The sequence below is a fragment of the Vigna umbellata genome, chromosome 1 (genome assembly GCF_029865625.1).
Source record: "Vigna umbellata cultivar VRB3 chromosome 1, Vumbellata_1.0, whole genome shotgun sequence".
Classification (NCBI taxonomy): Eukaryota; Viridiplantae; Streptophyta; class Magnoliopsida; order Fabales; family Fabaceae; genus Vigna; species Vigna umbellata.
In genome coordinates this window covers 59,801,192-59,820,560 of record NC_142165.1, presented here as the reverse complement: position 1 = coordinate 59,820,560, position 19,369 = coordinate 59,801,192, and the positions used below count along the sequence as shown (strand labels likewise).

General features: G+C 36.0%; 1 protein-coding gene and 1 pseudogene across 1 annotated transcript; both read left to right on the top strand.

Annotated features, from left to right (window-relative positions):
- Positions 1-4,001: 4,001 nt before the first annotated feature.
- On the top strand, positions 4,002-6,446 carry LOC148205931 (uncharacterized). Its single transcript, XM_088105715.1, has one exon. The coding sequence runs from the start codon at positions 4,002-4,004 to the stop codon at positions 6,444-6,446; it is 2,445 nt and encodes an 814-aa protein (XP_087961841.1).
- Positions 6,447-10,551: 4,105 nt separating this feature from the next.
- LOC148205930 (secreted RxLR effector protein 161 pseudogene) lies at positions 10,552-11,310 on the top strand (annotated as a pseudogene).
- The last annotated feature ends 8,059 nt before the right edge of the window (positions 11,311-19,369 follow it).

The following is a 19,369-nucleotide window of genomic DNA, read 5'->3' as shown; positions in this document are numbered from 1 at the left end:
GGGAAATTCTGGCCCTCAGCGGTGGTTTAGCTTTGACAGGAGTTATGTTCTATGTTTTACTAATGATTAACATCATGTTCTGTGGTTTTGCTTGTGTTTTGAATGTAGGGATGGCATCCTCATCAGGAAAAAGATTGAAAACCATGGCAACCAAGAGAAAGGAAAAGGAACCAGAGCAACCCCACTCTAGCAGGTTCCTCTCTAGGAAACATGAGAAGCACTTTAGGGTGGTTCAGGACAGGAGACTTCTGATGGAGAGAAAGGTTGGAATGATACCTAACTTTGCTCCTTAATTTGGAGAGCAAGTGTTAGGGAATGACTGGGGAAAGTTAGCCACCTATCCTGCACCTGCCAACATAGCTGTGGTGAAGGAATTCTACACCAATGCAAAGAAGATTGGTGATTATCCAGCTGAGAATTATTTGGGCTATGTCAGAGGCCATGCTATCAGGTATGATCCTGATTCTATCAACAATTTCCTGGATACTGTGTGGGCTGGTGAGCAATGTCAGTTTGCTCTTAGCATGGAGGAAGGTGCTGATTATGAGGATGTGGAGAGAGTATTGTGTATAGCTGGAGGACACTTCCAAAGGAATAGATCTGGCTCAGTGGTTAACATTAGGAGGACAGATTTGACTCCTCTTGCAAAGTATTGGATGGCGTTTTCTCATGCCAACATTCAGCCATGTTCACATGTGTCAGATATTACTCTCAGCAGGGCACTATTCATCTACTGTGCTATCAGAAGCTTAAATGTTAATATTGGGCAGGTGATAGCTGATGAAATTAGTATGTGCGCCAACACCTCAAACAACAAAGCACCATTAGGACATCCCTCCTTGATTACTCACCTTTGCAAGCTAGCTGGGGTGGATACTTCTGTTCCACCATTTGAGAGGCCAAGAAAAGCTATTGATGAGGCTTATTATAGACAGTACTGTGGAGGTGAGGATGCAGCTCAGCCAGTTCCACCACGCCGTGCTCGTAGAGAGAGAGGGCCAGCACAGAGCCAGACATCTGCTGAGACACATGAAGCAGAGCCATTCCAGATGAGGGACATGTATATGTCTCTTATAGGGGCTCAGTTGCAGTCCATTCACAGAGGGCAGGTGGCCACTGCTGAGATGATAGTGGGGATGTATGATACACCTCCAGCCCACAGGTGGACTATGGATGAATTCCATAATGTAGTAGCTTGGCCAGAAGAACCAGTACATGGAGAAGGAGCTGGAGCAGCTGAAGCTTCAGCTAGAGATATGGAAGAAGATGAAGCTGAGGAGGAGGATGCGTTTGATGATGATGATGATGAGGAAGAAGAGGAAGATACAGAGGACAGCTCAGACTGATGAGGAGCTGAGATAGCATTTACTGATGAATGCTATCATATGATTATGCTTTTGTGGTTTAAGTTTTCTGAACTTATTTGTTTTTGTTTTTAGATTAGGGTTTGATGTACTCTATTTGAAACCTGGTTTCTTGTGATGGTTTGCTATTAACTGTGATTGTGTGATAAGTAATGCTGAATGATGCTTATGATTAATTGATGTTGAGATGATGTGCACATTAAAATGCTTATATAGGTGATTCACAAGCTTTGTGAACAAATGCATGATATCATGATTGTGATTGTGAAATTAAGCAGGATGTGTATGTCAAATGTGAATGAGCTTATATGTGAGATTTTGAGCTCCAGAGTTGTTATTGTTAAATGCTATTACTTTGAAAGCATGAATGATTTTGCCCAGGTTTTCTATGATTGAATCAATTGCTTGTTTTGCATCATATGATCAAGGCCGTTTGTTGGAAACCTTATTATTGGCCAAATTTGTAAAATTAGCCCACTAAAAGAGAACACTTTGTGTTCTATCCTTTGAACCCTTAGCCTTGAACATACACTGAAACCCTTGATTGAAAATCTTACCTTGAGTTAAGTAGAAGATCTTGTGTAGTATTGTTAAATGTTCAAGTTTGGGGTTGTTGGGAAAACATGAAAAGCATTGAGCTAAGAGCTAAAAAGTAAGAATGTGCAAGGAAAAAGAAAAGAAAAGAAAAAGAAGCAAAGCTCAATGCAAAGGCAAAAGAAAGTTGGGAAAGAATAAGATGATTGTGTTGTTATGATTCTCTTAACTCAAGGATTTTGTGATCCAGAAAAACCAATTTTCTTGTTAGCCCAGCCACATTATAAGCCATAGAAAAGTCCTTGAGATGATGCATGCTTGTGAATGTTTTTGATTGTGGTAAAATGAAAGGCAAAGTTAATTCATGTGACATTGTAATAGTAGAGTGAATGAGTGATTACCTCTTATACACTTATGTGTGAGTGAAACACTTTACCTAGTGAGGAGATATTCCATTAACACATGAACATCCATGCTTAATTGATTGATCATTCATGAAAAATAGCATTTGTTGGAATTTAAATGACTTTGTGAACACTAAAGCATGTGCACTTCTTGATTGAACTCTTGGTCATAAGTTTGAGTGAAGTTGTTACTTATCTTGAAAAAGAGGATTTTTGAATGAGTGAACCATCATATGAATTGGTTGAAGATGGAGTTACATCTTGTTTGCTTGAGGACAAGCAAAGTTCTAAGTTTGGGGTTGTGATAACAGTTGAAAAACTGTTATTTTCATGCTTAAAATTCATACTAAAAGCAACCTTTACACTTAAAAACTAGCTTGAAATCATGCCTTTTATTGATATTTTCAGAAATAAGAGAGCTGGACAGGTTTATGCTTGATTTCAGTGTTTTTGTGCAGGTTTTAAGGTGAATTTGGTGAAAGAAGTGAAGAAGGAGAGAAGTGAAATCAGGAAAGACAACAAAAAGTGCAAAAAGGAGAAGCCGAAGTCACCGCTCAGCGGCAGTTTACCGCTGAGCGGCACTCAGGTGCTTGCGGGAGGTCCGCTGAGGGGCAAAATGGCCGCTGAGGGGAGAAAACCAGTCACGCACTCACCGCTGAGCGGTATTTTACCGCTGAGCGGCACTTTAATGGGCTTGGACTTGACTTTTTGTAATTTACGAATGATATATAAGCTTTAGGATTTCCTAGGGTTAGGCATCTTTGGCAGAAACGAGGCAAACACTCTCTCTTCCACCCCTTTGAAGGAGGATCTTGGATGCTGAGGCTTCCTCTTCACCTGTTTAGGGTTTATTCTTTCATTCTTTCATTGTTATTCATCTAGATTCACCATGACTATGGTGAACTAAATCTTGTATGTTTGTTGGGGAGTCAATGTAATCTTTTGAAACTCTCATATATGGAATCTGTTGTTTACATCTTTCAATTAAGACATATGCTTTCTTTCATCATTAGTTAGGGTTTTTCCTCTTTGATTAATGCTTGCATTGTTTAACTCATTCAATGCATGATCATTGGTTTTGTCGATACGGGCACGTACGGGGAAGTCTAGATCTGGGGAATTTCTCCCAATAGTATATTGGTTACCTTAAGCTCCTGCGCAAAATAAACTAATCATTAGGAATGCTAGGAATTGTATGAACTATTTGATTAGGGAGAAGCCATCTAGAATGGTACTTTAGAGAGTGGCATTAACAATGATGATTTGAATGCTGAATTCCTAAAATGTATGAGAGTGGATGAGATGAAATTGACCCCCAACAACATATTCATTCATATATTCCATTGAAAGTGTTTATCTTTTGTCTTTGCCATTGATCAAAATTCATGCATACATGTTTATTTTCTGTCTTGCATTTTAAACCCAAATATTTCGTTTGTAAGTCTTAGTTAATCAAGAAACCACATAACTAAACTAGGCCGTGAGTCCTTTGGGAAGAACGATACTTGGTCTTACCAAGTTTTATTACTTGAACGATTCGGTCATACTTGCCGATTGTGAAACAAGTTTGTGACATCATAATTTGGTGTTCATAAATTTGTCCATCAGAAATGTATCTTCAAATTTTGCTAATATCATTGTGATAGGTGAACGAATAGAGATCGGGTTGAAAAATGGGAAGATTGCATATGGCTCGTCGATGGTTGCAAATTCCAAAAAACCCAATTTCAACTCAGGAAAAAGAAAAGAAGGAGATGTGCATGCAACATCTGTAACCCCCGTGTGGAGAGGTCAGGCTCCCACTCATAACTATCGACCATACTGGGGTCAACATCCACATACAGCTAACGCGTCATTTGGTCATCAAATTAGGCCTCAACAACAACCAGGGTACTATCAACCCCAATACATCCCGACAAATAATTGGAGGGGAGGGGCAAATGTAGGTTCCAATATGAATGTGGGTCCAAATGCTTATCCAAGAAGGAACCAAGAAAGAAATTATGTTAACTTTACCCCAATTCCTACAACTTATACGGAATTATTGCCTCATCTTATCAAACAAGGTTTAGTTGTTGTTTGTCCCCTGAAGCCTTTGCAGCCTCCGTACCCAAGAGGTTATGATGCAGATGCAAAGTGTAGTTATCATGGAGGGGCCGCTGGTCATTCCACTGGGAGGTGTCTAGCTTTCAAGCATAAAGTGCAGACTCTAATTGATTCTGGGTGGTTAAAGTTCCAGGAGGATAAGCCTAGTGTCGAGGCCAATCCTTTATCAGGGCATGGAAGTGCTTCGACGAATGCTGTCGAAGTGAAAGAACATGAGCTAGTGAGAAATGTGAAAGAAGTCAGGAGCTCTAGGAGGTTTATTTTGGAGGCGTTGCTGAAAGTGGGTATCTTGAAGGGTGATTATGATGAGAGTATGGCATGCGCGCTCCACCCAGAGGCTGAGCACTCTATTGAAGAGTGTGTTGAGTTTGAAGAAATTCTGCAAGACCTGCTAGATCGCGGTCTGATGCAGGTATGCTACAAGAGGGAGGAGGGTGATGTATTTGTACAGACTGGTGATGAATCCGGTATGATTTTACCAGAACCATTAGTGATTCGTTTCACTAAGACTACTTCTATCCCACCAACTCAAGGGAGGTCGCCCGTTGTTATCCGTGTACCAACTCCTTTTCCTTACAAGAACGAAAAAGTCGTCCCATGGAGATATGGGACGCATGCGTCAAGCGAAGAACAAAGCGTTGACCCTGCTGTCAAAAACATATCAGGGATAGGTGGAATGACTAGGAGTGGTCGAATTTTCACATCACCAGAGTTGGCTCGAGAAAGGGTTAATGATAAGGAAGCAACGATGGCCGCGAAGGCAAAAGAATTCTTAAAGGGGAAGGGTGCACAGACAGAGGAAATCCCCGACAAGGAAGAGAGGAGAGAAGTTTCTGAAGAGGAGGCTTGCGAATTTTTAAAATTCATACAACAAAGTGAGTATAAGGTGGTGGAACAGTTAAACCGTATGCCTGCTCGTATATCCTTGTTAGACTTGCTCATGCATTCGGCATCACATAGAAAGTTGCTAATGAAGATACTCAGTGAGGCTCACGTGGAGCAAGGTATTTCGTTGAATAAATTCGAGGGTATTGTTGGCAATATTGTTGCTAATAATTATCTTACCTTTACGGATGAAGAGATACCTACTGAAGGAAGAGGGCATAACAAGGCTCTTCACGTCTCTGTGAAATGCTTGGATCATGTTATAGCGCGTGTTTTAGTGGACAATGGGTCCTCTTTGAATGTTATGCCGAAAGCAACCTTGGAAAAGCTACCTTGCGAAGGAATGCATATGAGGCCGAGTTCAATGATTGTGAGGGCGTTTGATGGCAGTAAAAGAGAAGTAATGGGAGAGGTGGATTTACCAATGCAAGTTGGCCCGTGTGTCTTTCAAATAACGTTCCAGGTTATGGATATCCTGCCAGCTTATAGTTGTCTGTTGGGGCGCCCATGGATTCATTCGGCGGGAGTTGTGCCTTCTACACTACACCAGAAGTTGAAGTATGTGATAGGAGATAAGCTGGTGATAATATCAGGAGAAGAGGATCTTCTTGTGAGTGGGCCATCATCCACACGCTACATCGAGGCAGCTGAAGAAGCTCTCGAGATAGCCTTCCAATCGTTGGAGATTGTGGGAAATGCTTGTGTGGAACCGTTTCCAGTAAATCCTCGTCTATCATGTGCTTCTATTATGATGGCCAAGATTATGCTAAAAGAGGGCTATATATATGGGGAAGGTTTGGGCAAATATCGGCAGGGGCGAGCATTCCCTCTAGAAATCGTTGAAAACAAGAACAGATATGGTTTGGGGTACAAACCTACCAGGGAAGACAGGAAAATGATGATTGAAGAAAGAAAAGAGCGCAGTTTGGCCCGTGCAGAAAGACGAGGGCCCAGAGAGAGCAAAATTCACATTGTTGACATCAAGGAAAGTTTCCGCAGTGCTGGATGGATCAACACTGACCAGATAGCAGCTGTGGAGGATGAAGAAAGGCCTCAAAGTTTGAGCTTTGTGTGGGCTTGCTCCCCTGATACTCAACTCGACAATTGGGAAACACTGGATTTACCTGTGATGCTTAATGTGAACAAAATGTAATAGTTTTAATTAAGCTTATAGTTTCGATTAGGGCTTTAGAACTGAGGTTTCGCGGATTGATTCTTTTTACTTTTCACTCAGCGTGATAATAAAGTTGCATTTCATCATCATTTGGCATTTTTCTTTGTTTATCTTATTTATTTATACTTTTTCATAAATTTAAATGATGCAGATGTGACAATGATTGTTTTGAAAATAATGATATCAATGTTCCTAATTTTGAGCACCCTATCAATAATACGGAAGATGATTTCGAAGATGATGTGGAACCCTCTCCAGAATTGTTGAGATTAGTGGAACAAGAATCTAAGGAGATAAAACCCCATCAGGAGGAGATTGAAATACTCAACTTGGGAGAGAAGGATGAGATAAAGGAGGTGAAAATCGGTACTAGTATGAAAACGGAAGTGAGGGAAAGTTTGCGTGTCCTGTTGAAGGAGTTTAAAGATGTGTTCGCATGGTCTTACAATGACATGCCGGGTCTAGATAGCGATATTGTGCAGCATAAGCTCCCACTCAAGCCAGAATGCCCTCCAGTCAAGCAAAAACTAAGAAGAATGAAGCCGGAAATGTCACTAAAAATTAAAGAGGAGGTCCAAAAGCAATTTGACGCAGGATTTTTGGCTGTGGCAAGATACCCACAATGGGTAGCGAATGTTGTACCAGTGCCTAAGAAGGATGGGAAAGTTAGGATGTGTGTTGACTATCGTGATTTGAATCGTGCAAGTCCGAAGGATAATTTCCCGTTACCACACATCGATACTCTGGTTGATAATACGGCCAAGTTTTCTTTATTTTCGTTCATGGACGGATTCTCGGGATATAATCAAATTAAAATGGCACCGGAAGATATGGAAAAAACGACCTTTATCACGTTATGGGGAACATTCTGTTATAAGGTGATGTCTTTCGGACTCAAGAATGCTGGAGCAACATACCAAAGGGCAATGGTGACACTCTTTCATGATATGATGCATAAGGAAATTGAAGTTTATGTGGATGACATGATTGCAAAGTCGGAATCAGAAGAGGAGCATATTTTCAATCTAAGGAAATTATTTGAGAGGCTGAGAAAGTACAAACTCAGGTTAAATCCTGCCAAATGCACGTTTGGAGTAAAGTCTGAAAAATTGTTGGGCTTTATTGTCAGCCAAAGAGGGATAGAAGTTTATCCTGACAAAGTAAGAGCGATAACGGAAATGCCTGCGCCCAGAACAGAAAAGGAGGTTCGAGGTTTTTTGGGAAGATTGAACTATATTGCTAGGTTCATCTCCCAATTAACTGCTACTTGTGAACCAATGTTCAAGTTACTACGGAAAAATCAGGCCGTAGTATGGAATGAAGATTGTCAAGTTGCTTTTGAAAAGGTCAAACAATACCTGCAAGACCCTCCTGTATTGCGTCCACCTATGCCAGGAAGACCGCTCATTTTGTATTTGACCGTATTGGATAATTCAATGGGTTGTGTATTGGGTCAGCATGATGAAGACGGGAAAAGAGAGCATGCTATATATTACTTGAGCAAAAGATTCACAGATTGCGAACAACGATATTCGTCGTTAGAGCGAACTTGTTGTGCACTGGCGTGGGCTACTCATCGTCTAAGGCAATACATGTTGAGCCACTCTACTTGGTTGATATCAAAGATGGATCCTATCAAGTATATTTTTGAAAAGCCCGCTCTCACTGGAAGGATAGCTCGATGGCAGATGCTATTGTCAGAGTATGACATTGTATATGTTACTCAGAAATCTATCAAGGGTAGCGCTTTAGCGGAATATTTAGCCCATCAACCCATTAGTGATTATCAGCCGATGCAACCTGAATTTCCTGATGAAGATATCATGGCTTTATTTGCTGAGAACAAAGAGGACAAAGATGAAAAAGCATGGACGGTATTATTCGATGGGGCTTCGAATGTAATGGGGCATGAAATAGGGGCAGTGCTTATCTCTCCTAAGAATCAATACATTCCCATGACGGCAAGGTTGTGTTTTAATTGCACGAATAATATCGCAGAATATGAAGCTTGTGCCATGGGTATTCGAGCAGCAATAGAGTCTAAAGCAAAAATTCTAGATGTATATGGAGATTCAGCTTTGGTCATCCATCAATTGAAGGGAGCCATTGCAAAGTTGGTAAAATTGTTGTCGGTAACCTTTGCCGACGACCTTTTCAGCCGTCGATCATTACCAAAGGCTTGTGGCCTTCGGGAAATCCGTCGGTAATTACCATGATCTGGTTCATCTTCTTCGTCTTCCTTCCTACCTCCGTGTCATTTTTTTTTTCGTTTTCATGAACTCCGCCACCAAAAAAGCATCATGCCAATAACAAACTCATTTGCAAACAATGAAACAACCAATTTATTTTCAATAGTTAAAATCATAGAGAATCATAGAGAGTTTCTCTGTAATTCGAATATTTGTAAGAGAAAGAATATGTTATTAGGACCGGTGATGTTCCTAATCGCACAAATCAACTTTGCAATGGCTCGCCGGAAAAGTTGAGCTCACCGGAAAAGTTGAGCTTGTCGGAAAGACTGAAAAGTGGACAATGGTGGGTTGCAACAGTGGCGAGCCTGCGATGGTGAAGAGCAACGGTGATGAGACTACATGACGATAAGCAAAACTTAGAAGGAGAAATGAGTAGTGGTGGCAACAAGTTCTGGTGACCAAACATTGGAGGGTGGCACTGTCGGTGGGAAGAAGTTGTACACTGAGATTGAGAGAAATGAGAAGGAGAAAAGAGTGTGATGTTTGCCACATATATTGGCATTATAGGCGAAATTCGGGTTGGAAAATTCCTGTTCTTTTTACCGAAGGCCACAAGCCTTCGGTAAATCTGTTGGTAACGTCGCTAAGTGAAATAAGGGGCGGGAAAATTCCTGCTCTTTTTACTGACGACCAAAAGCCTTCGGTAAATCCATCGGTAACACCGTTAAGTGGAAAAGGAGCGGGAAAATTCTCGCTCTTTTTACCGACGGCCCAAAGCTTTCGGTAAATCTGTCGGTAAGTGACATACACATTAACGACGGCCAAAAGCCTTCGGCAAATCCGTCGGTAATGTGCATTTCACTTACCGATGGATTTACCAAAGACTTTGGGCCGTGGGTAAAAAAAATAAAAAAAAAACCGTCAGGAAATCCGTCGAAAATTAAAATATATCGACGGATACATATTCGTCGGTAAAAATCCGTCGGTAATATTAATAATTTTTGTAGTGTACGTTCTACCCGTAATCCCTCTCCACATTATCTTGCTTTAAGTTATCATAGATTGTCTTCACCTTTTTATACCTGCCTTTCTTCTATTTCTTTTGTGACAATTCCAAAATCTATTACTGATGCCTTAGCCCATCCTGGTTGGCGTCAGGCCATGCTAGATGAACTAAGTGCTCTTCAGCATAATGGAACTTGGGAGCTTGTCCTATTACCGTCTGGGAAATCTGTTGTTGGTTGTAGGTGGGTTTTTGCTATCAAAGTTGGTCTTGATGGAACTATTGATCGCCTCAAAGCTTGTATTGTGGCCAAAGGTTACACTCAAATTTTTGGTTTAGATTATGGTGATACTTTTTCTCTAGTGGCAAATATGACATCTATTCGTTTATTTATAGCCATGCGACTCTTCAACAATGGCCTCTTTATCAATTGGATGTCAAAAATGCATTCCTTAACGGAGATTTGCAAGAAGAGATTTATATGGAGCAACCTCAAGAATTTGTTGCTCAGGAGGAGTCTTTTGGATTGGTATGTCGTCTTCGCAAATCCTTATATGGCCTAAAACAATCTCCTAGGGCCTGGTTTGGAAAATTTAGTAATGTTGTTCAACAATTTGGTATGACTCGGTGTGAGGCAGATCATTCAGTCTTTTACCGTCACTCAAGTGTTGGATTTGTCTACTTGGTAGTATATGTTGATGACATTGTTCTTAAAGGCAGTGATAGGCATGGCATCTCTCAGATGAAACAACATCTTTGTAACCATTTTCAGACCAAAGATCTTGGTAAACTTAGATATTTCTTGGGTATTGAGGTGGCACAATCCAATGATGGTATTGTTATATCTCAAAGGAAATATGCACTAGATATTTTGGAGGAAACTGGGTTGATGAATTCAAAACCTGCGGACACACCCATGGATCCTAATACTAAACTTCTACCAAAACAGGGGGAGCCTATGTCAGATCCCGAGAAATATAGAAGACTAGTTGGAAAATTGAATTATCTTACAGTTACTCGTCTTGATATTTCCTTTGCAGTTAGTGTGGTAAGCCAATTCCTTAATTCCCCATGTGAAGATCATTGGAATGCAGTTATTCATATATTAAAGTACATTAAAGGATCTCCTGGAAAAGGGTTGTTATATGGTTCTAGTAACCATACAAGAGTGGTTTGTTATTCTAATGCTGATTGGGCAGGATCTCCTTCTGATAGAAAATCTACATCCGGATATTGTGTCTCCATTGGTGGTAATTTGATCTCTTGGAAAAGCAAGAAACAAAGTGTTGTGGCAAGATCTAGTGCAAAAGCAGAATATAGAGCTATGGCTTCAGCCACTTATGAACTTGTTTGGCTTAAGCAATTGCCTATAGAGTTACAATTTGGAGATGTCACGCAAATGACGCTTATATGTGACAATCAGGCTGCTCTTCATATTAGTTCTAATCCTATCTTTCATGAGAGGACCGAACAGATTGAAATTGATTGTCATTTCATTCGAGAGAAGATTGTATCTGGAGATATCAAGACTGAATTCGTTAATTCAAGTGATCAACTAACAGATATTTTCACTAAGTCTTTACGGGGATTGAGAATTGATTATATTTGTAACAAGCTTGGTACATACGATTTGTATGCACCAGCTTGAGGGGGAGTGTTAGATATATTATATCTTTTACTTTTATCTTTTATCTTTTAGTTAATTTGTTATTATTTCGTAATTGTATTTTGGGCTTAGCCTATATTTCTTCTATTATAAATAGAGAACCCTATGTCTATATTTAACACAAGGGAGATTAATCCTAAATATAGTTTTTCACTATATTGAATAATTATTATTATTTGTTAGAAATAATATGTTTTTAAGTGAACTTTGATAAAAATTTAGAATTCGCCTTTATCTAAAACTTTAAATATTTTAGTTCTTAAATTTTAAAATAATAAATATATTTTTAACATATTTAGATTACATTTTTTAAGTGTCGAATATATTTATGTCACAATTTGAGTTTCTTTTATATAGTTTGATATATTTTTATTTAAATGTTAATTAAGAAATATGTTTAACATGTTAAAAATAATTAAAAATTTTAATTTTAAAATTTGAGAACTAAAATATATTAAAATTTTACCACATAACTAAAAACTAGAAAATTAAATATAAATAAATTTTTATAATTTTATTATAAATAACTTTTATTTATTTTATAAAAAGTTTTATAATTAAAAAATGATTAAACTTTTGAAAACGGTCAACTTAATAAAATAATTATTTTAATTTTAAAAAATATTTAAAAGATCAAATTAAAATATAAATTTGTACATAAAAAAAATCATATATATAGTTTTGGTTATGATTATTGTCATTGTTTCTATTATTATGATTATTGGTTTTATTTTTAATATTAAGGATGATAATAAAGTGAAACAAGTGTGATTATGCTATTTATATAAAATTTATTCTCATATTCATCTTCACACTGAGTGATATAATATTTTTGTATGTCCTCGAGTTTGTCAAAAATGGGTCCAGGTGTTAATTTGTTAATTTATACTATTATATAAATTGAGTTGAGATTCTTCATTTTGTGTATATATTTATTTTTCATTTTTACCTTCTAAATAACTGTTTTTTTTTAAATTAAAATAACTACTTGTCAATTTTACTCTTTCTATTACTTTTTTTTAAGTTGATATTTTTCATCTGATGTCTTTTTTATAACAATTTTTTAGAGTTAAAATAATTATCTATAATAAAATTATAAAATATTATTTATATTTAATTTTATAAATATAATAATAATAATTTTATTATTTTTTATTTTCATAAAAAATAACATGTTTGTAGTACGTGTATTTTCACTAATAAAAATAAAAATTAAAACAAAGAATAAAAATATTAAATAAAAATAAGATAAATACCAATAATTATAACAAAGAATAAAAAAATATTAAATATGCTCTTTATGAATAAGTTATGAAAATAAAGATGAAAGAGAAAATAATATATTTGTTGAATTATCTAATAAATTAAAGTTATTTTAATAATTTAAAATAAAAATAGGTATGAGGAACAGATAGGTAATTAGACAAGGATGAAACAATATATATATATATATATATATATATATATATATATATATATATATATATATTTCATCTTCACAACCAAATTAAAATATTAAATATTACTCATACTTAATCGATAGAAAAAATCTCATCAAAATTAAAATAAGTTAGAATAATATATGTAAAAGAAGGTTCATTTGTCACCCTTGTGCTATACCAATATCATAAATGATCATTCCAAAGTGGTAAAATTTATTTGGAGCATAAAAGCACTATAATTTTCCTAAAATATTTATAGTAGAGGTTTCGTAACAATTATTTTTTTCTTTATTTTTATTCATAACTATTGTGGTTCTAAAATAAAAACCAAGTGAGACTAACAAATAGTATATTATTTTATTTTTCTTTTCTTTTGCATTACAGCAATGAATCTAGTCTCAATGCTTCTACTTTTCTTTTTCATTTCTTTGAGGGTTAAACATATTTTATTTTTATTCTTTAAAATTAGAATTTGTTTATATCTCAAACTTTGATATATTTTTGTCTCAAACCTAAAAATAAATATAATTCTTCTAATCTATTTATACTAAATTTTTTTAATTTGTTAAACACATTTTAGATGATGTTTAAATTATTTATATTATGTTGATATGTTTTAACTTAAACCTGAAACATTATATAAGAAACCAAAAAAATTAATATATATTTATTTATTTTTAAAGTTTGAAGATAAAAATATATGAGAATTTTAAACAAGAATTTTAATTTTACATTTGGACGGAAAACATATTTAAGTTCATAAACTCTTATATATTAATCTTATACACTTCGGTTTTTTATTTAAGGGTATGCATATTAAAAATTATCCATACTTTTTAATTCTTTTTATAAGATTTTTCAGAAAATTCTAAATACTTTTTGTTTATTTATTTCTAAATTATTAATGATTTTTAGTCAATGAACATAAACCAACACTTTAATTATTTCTTAAAAAGTCACTTTTTGACTCCATTTAGACGTCTGATCTCGTCACTCCGATTTCTAAAGTCATTTAGACGTCTGTTATTGGGGGAACCGACTTCTAAATACTCAACCCAGAAATTTAAAAAGTCACTTTTTGACTCCATTTAGACGTCTGTTATGGGGGAACCGAAATCTAAATACGCAGCCCAAGAATTAAAAAAATCACTTTTTGACTCCATTTAAACGTCTGATCCCGCCACTCCGACTTCTAAAGCCATTTAGACGTCGGCTATGGGGGGAACCAACGTCTAAATACACATCCCAAAAATTTTAAAAATCACTTTTTGACTCCACTTAGACGTTTGGTATGGGGGTAACCGACTTCTAAAGTCCTTTAGACGTCTGTTATGGGGGAACCAACTTCTAAATGTCGATATTAAAAACCCCGCGAACGCGAGACAGCCGTTACGCGCACTCATTGTTCATCATCTTCGTCGCATTTTCTCTACGGGTTACTTTTCATGTTCGTTTTCTTACTTTTGCACCGTTTTAAATTAATTTTACTCTGATTACATCACTCTTTGATGCATTATCTTTCATTTGAACTGATTAAAATGCGTTTTCGTTGGGTTTTGGTGTAGCTATTCTCGTGTCTGTGGGCGACGTTCTTCGACAGCGATTTCTTGTGTTTTGCACTCCTCCAATTCCCTTCACTACGTTTTTAAAACCATCCAATAAAAAAATGTACAATACATTCTCTTCAACTAAAATATAAAGTTCTAAACTCGAATCACCATAGGTCAGGAGCAACCTCAAAGACGTGTGACCTGTATGGATCGTCTATATAGACGTCTGACCTATATAGGTCTGACATCTATATAGACGTCTGACTTACAGTGTCCGACGTCTCATTAACGTAACCCATATAGACGTCGGACAGAGATCAAACGTTAAAAATCCAAAATAACATACTTCTAACGTCCTTTCTGCACTAGTGAGTATAAGTTTTATGTGATATTATATTATAATACAACTTTTAAGAAATTTTGAAAAGTGATGTGACATAATCCAAAAATAAATAAATTAATACGTGATATAATTACACTTAAAATTAAAATTAATTAAGACGGTGTTACAAAATAATTAATAAATAAATAGTATTATGAAATGTTTAAAATTATTTAAAAGAAGATGTAATTTAGTTTCTATATTGAGGCTTATGATTTATTTTTATTTTTATATATATTTTTATTTAATTGAGTTTCTACTTTTTAAATAGAATAATATGATTATTAGTTAAATAAGCATTAATTGGTTAGGAAATAATCAATACTTTTTTAAATTAATAATTTAATTCTTATATTTATGACTTACTTTTGTTTTTATATATATTTTTTTATTGAATTGAGTTCTTATATTCTAAAACAGAGACACCCTTTTTTTCCCTCTTCAACTTGTTCTTCTTTGACGATAGAATCCCACCACTCACCTTCTCCAACTACTCACCACTACCTTTCCTCAGTCAATATTACAAACTCCATCGCCTTCCACTATTCAAGATAAGAATCCAAGCTCCTCCATCTTCTTCAAATTCAAGATCCTCTAAGAATTACGTGGTCTACATGAACCTAGTTGTGACGTTTGAATTCATTTCTAGTACGTTTATCCTAATCCTACACATAGATGACATTCTCTTAGGGGTTTCTTCCAACTTTGAAAGTCTTTGGCTAAGTGGAGGTGAATAAGGATCCATGGAGGACAACATTGATAGACAAAGGACCACATTGTCTCAATTAGAAAATATAAAACTCAATTAAGTCAAAAAAAAAAATACAACGCCCTAAATATAGAGACCAAATTACTAATTAAGAAGATGGTTTGAGTGACACATGATTTGAAATTCTGCAAGACAATTGATTTTAAAACTTTCATTTTTGTTTTAGATAAATGCTTTAAAGTTTTACAAAAGAGGAAAGCGCTCCAAGAAACAAGAATTGTTGTGGTGAACAAGTCTTGATGGTTTCTTGAGAAGTTGGATTGATTGATTCAAACTATCTGATCATTCTGCACTAAAGAGGTGCATACTGCTGGATCAGGAAGCTCTTGCAAATGCTTTAGTGTTGTTGTTTCCCTATGGTGTATACAGGAAGAAGAACGTGTAGTTCTTTACTTTGAGGGGGATCTCAAAGGGGTTGACTGCAAGAGAGGATTGTTCTTGCTGCTAGTTTGTTGTAATTGGCTATTTGAACTCAATGGTCCATTTGAACCCACTCATGTTATTAATGGAAAACATGTTTTGAAATTTTTTTCTAAGTGAACTCAAGAGGAAAACCGGAGAGCACAATATGATGTTAAAGCTCGTAATGTAATTGCTTCTGCTCTTACAATGGATGAGTTTTTCAGGGTATCTCAATGTAAGACAACAAAGAAAATGTGGGAGGTTCTTGAAGTGACACATGAGGGAACTGATGAAGTAAAGCGTGCCAGAAAGAATTCATTGGTACAAGAGTACGAAATGTTCAGGATGAAGGTCGGAGAAACCATCTATGATGTGCAGAAAAGGTTTACACACATTGTCAACTATGTGATGGCTCTCGGCAAGGCATTTGAGAAAGAAGAGATCAATATCAAAATCTTGCAAAACCTGAATAGAAGCTGACAGCCTAAGGTAACTACTATATCCAAATCTAAAGATTTGACTAACATGAATATGACAGCCTTGTTTCGTACGCTTAGGGAACATGAGCTAGAGATTGGTTGATTGAGGGAAGAAGATGAGATTGAGCAAAAATAATCGATTTCCTTCAAGGCTACAAGCAAAAGATCCTCCAAGAAAGCAGAATTTGAGACTGAGTCTGATGTAGAAATACTAGAAAAAGAGATCATGAACATGATGGTAAAGAAGTTTTCTAAATTCATGAGAAATATAATTACTGCAACTGACAATGTAGGTTATTCAAAAAGAAGAAAAAAGAACTCAAAGAACAACACTGTGACATGCTATGAATGCGGTAAGGATGGTCATATAAAGTCGAAATGTCTAGAGTTGAAAAACAAGCAGAAGGCTGACACCAAGTATCCAAAAGACAAGAGAAGGAGTAAGCAGAGAAAATCTTATATAGCTTGGGAAAACAGTGATACCAATACATGTAGTGATGATGATAGTGTGGAAGAAGAGTCCAATCTGTGTTTCATGGCCGAATCCCTGCACTCAGAAGACACTGACAGTGACTTTGAAAACGAGCCTTTAGAAGGGAAATATAGTATGTTGTTGGATGCCTTTCAAGAGATACATGCTGAAGTCATGAAACTTCAATACAAGGTGTTGAGATTGTTGATAGCGGGAGCATAAGTTTAGCTTAACCCACAATCTTAGTGATATATGAGTTTTTGATGATGACAACTAATAACGGTTGATTTCACCGTTATTTGAGAGTACATTTTAATATCAAATGAACCCTTTTTTACTTAGAAACTTGTTTGTTCTCTTGATTTTGGTTTATTTTGGGAAATAAGAGAGTTGAGGTTACACTTGAAGATTTTATCACTAAATCTCCTTGGTTTTTTAGGAAATTGGGATGAATTGGAAGAGGAATTAAGTTGTCAAGAAGTTGGAACTCATAAAGGACAGAAAGAGCACCAGAAGAGAAGGTTGCAGAAGGTCACACTCACGCTTGGGCGCCCTTTTCATGACCCTCCGCGCTGGAGCTTCGCAGTCACGCTTGGACGCCCTTTTTGAGGCACTGAGCGCCATCTTTCCTGCAACATTTTACGCCCGAGCACCCTCTATTGGATGCTGAGCGTCATTCTATCACAAGCACACCTGAGCACCCTAAGTAGGGGCGCTGAGCGGTGGCAACGTTGGCTTATGGCCCAATTTAGCCCTATTTAAGGATTAGTTCGACCTAGAGAGGGTATCTCTTGACAGAATTGACACAAAGTCAGATTTTCTCCAACTCTCTGAAGGCAGAAGTGGATGCGGAAGCTCTCCTCTTCAATTTTTAGGGTTTTTCTATCTCTTTCATTCCATTGCTCATCTAGTTTCTCCATGACGATGGGGAACTAAACATTCTTTGTTGATGGGGGATGATGTAACCTTGTGAACTCTCATGTATTTGAATTGATTCTTATTTATTTATGCTTCTTTCATTCATTGTTAGGGTAATTCTTCTTTGCTCAATGCTTGTTATGTTTAACTCATTCATGGCATGATTATTGGTTTTTGTGATATGGACACATACGGGGAAACCTAGATATGGAGAATTGCTCCAAAAATCAGTATTGCCTAGACATAGGGATATGAGTTTTGGTTATCTTAAGCTTCTGTGCGTATGTAATGCATAATTAATTGCTAGGGAGATAAGACATTGTAAACTAGTAATTAAGGATAGGCATTCTTCACTAAGACATCATATTTTTAGTAATTTAGAAAGTGATATTAACATTAATGAAGAAGATGAATTCATATATGCATGAGAGGAAACTTGGTGAAATCTAAACCCCAACAACATATTCATCTCATATTCTCAATATCATCCATTCATCTTTGTGTTTTTCTTTCAATTGGTCAAAATTGCATTCATGTTTACTTTTATAGCATTTGCATTCAAAAACACTAAATTGTTCTTCAAAAGTCTTAATTAGTTGGGTAATCACATAACTGTTTACTGTCGTGAGTCCTTTGGGAAACGATACTTGGTCTTACCATTTTATTATTACTTGATACGCTTCGGTACACTTGCTGACATCTTAACAAGTTTTTGGCGCCGTTATCGGGGATCAAAAATTTTGTTTATCAACAACACATAATTAATAACACATGTGTATTTTGTGTTACATTTCTATGTTTACATGTTATATGTTTTTGCTTAATGTGTTAAATCTGTTAAAGCATATATGAGAACGTGTTTGTGTTGTTCATTGCATATTAATGTGTTAAATATATGATTTTATATGCATATGCATGACATATGTTTTTGGAAAAGGAAAATCACAACCACTATGGTTGAACTTTAAATGTGTGGCAAAACAACAGTTTTAAGTCGATTACATTATGGGGTGAATCGATTAAAACTCGTATGTTTGCATAATCATTTTTGAAGTGTGCTGTGAGATTTTTCAAAGAGAAAAGTTTCCAAAACTGTGCAAAAAGATTTCACTTAATCGAATGCATGCTCTCTGTATTCGAATAAGTTAGTTGATAATTTTAAAATCTGTTAAATGCTTGTAACAACTAACATAACGATCATATTTTTAAATATGTTGACCAAGCATTAAATGATAATCAATTGCATTAATTTTACATTCAATCATTTGTTTGACTGTTGATAAATTTGTTATAACTGATTGTTATATTCGATTACGTTAGTAGCTCAATCGATTAAAATGCGTCTGATATGTGTTATACTATGAATTGACACAGATTTGAATTCTGTAATAACTTTTCTGATTCTAACAATTTCATATCCTTTACAAAAAGTTGTGATCTTACAGAAAGAGAGGAAAAACTCCAAGAAACAAGATTGACTGTGGTGATCAACAACTTGTGATTTCTTGAACAACAAGACTGTTGTGTTTCAAAGACTGATCAATCTGCACGTTTGGGTGTTACTACGAGATCAAATTCCGTAATCTCTTCAAGATTCGTTTGAGTTCCCTATTGTGACTACAGGAAG

Coding starts and splice junctions, on each gene's coding strand:
- LOC148205931 (XM_088105715.1), top strand. CDS start 4,002: ATGGTTGCAAATTCCAAAAAACCCAATTTCAACTCAGGAAAAAGAAAA.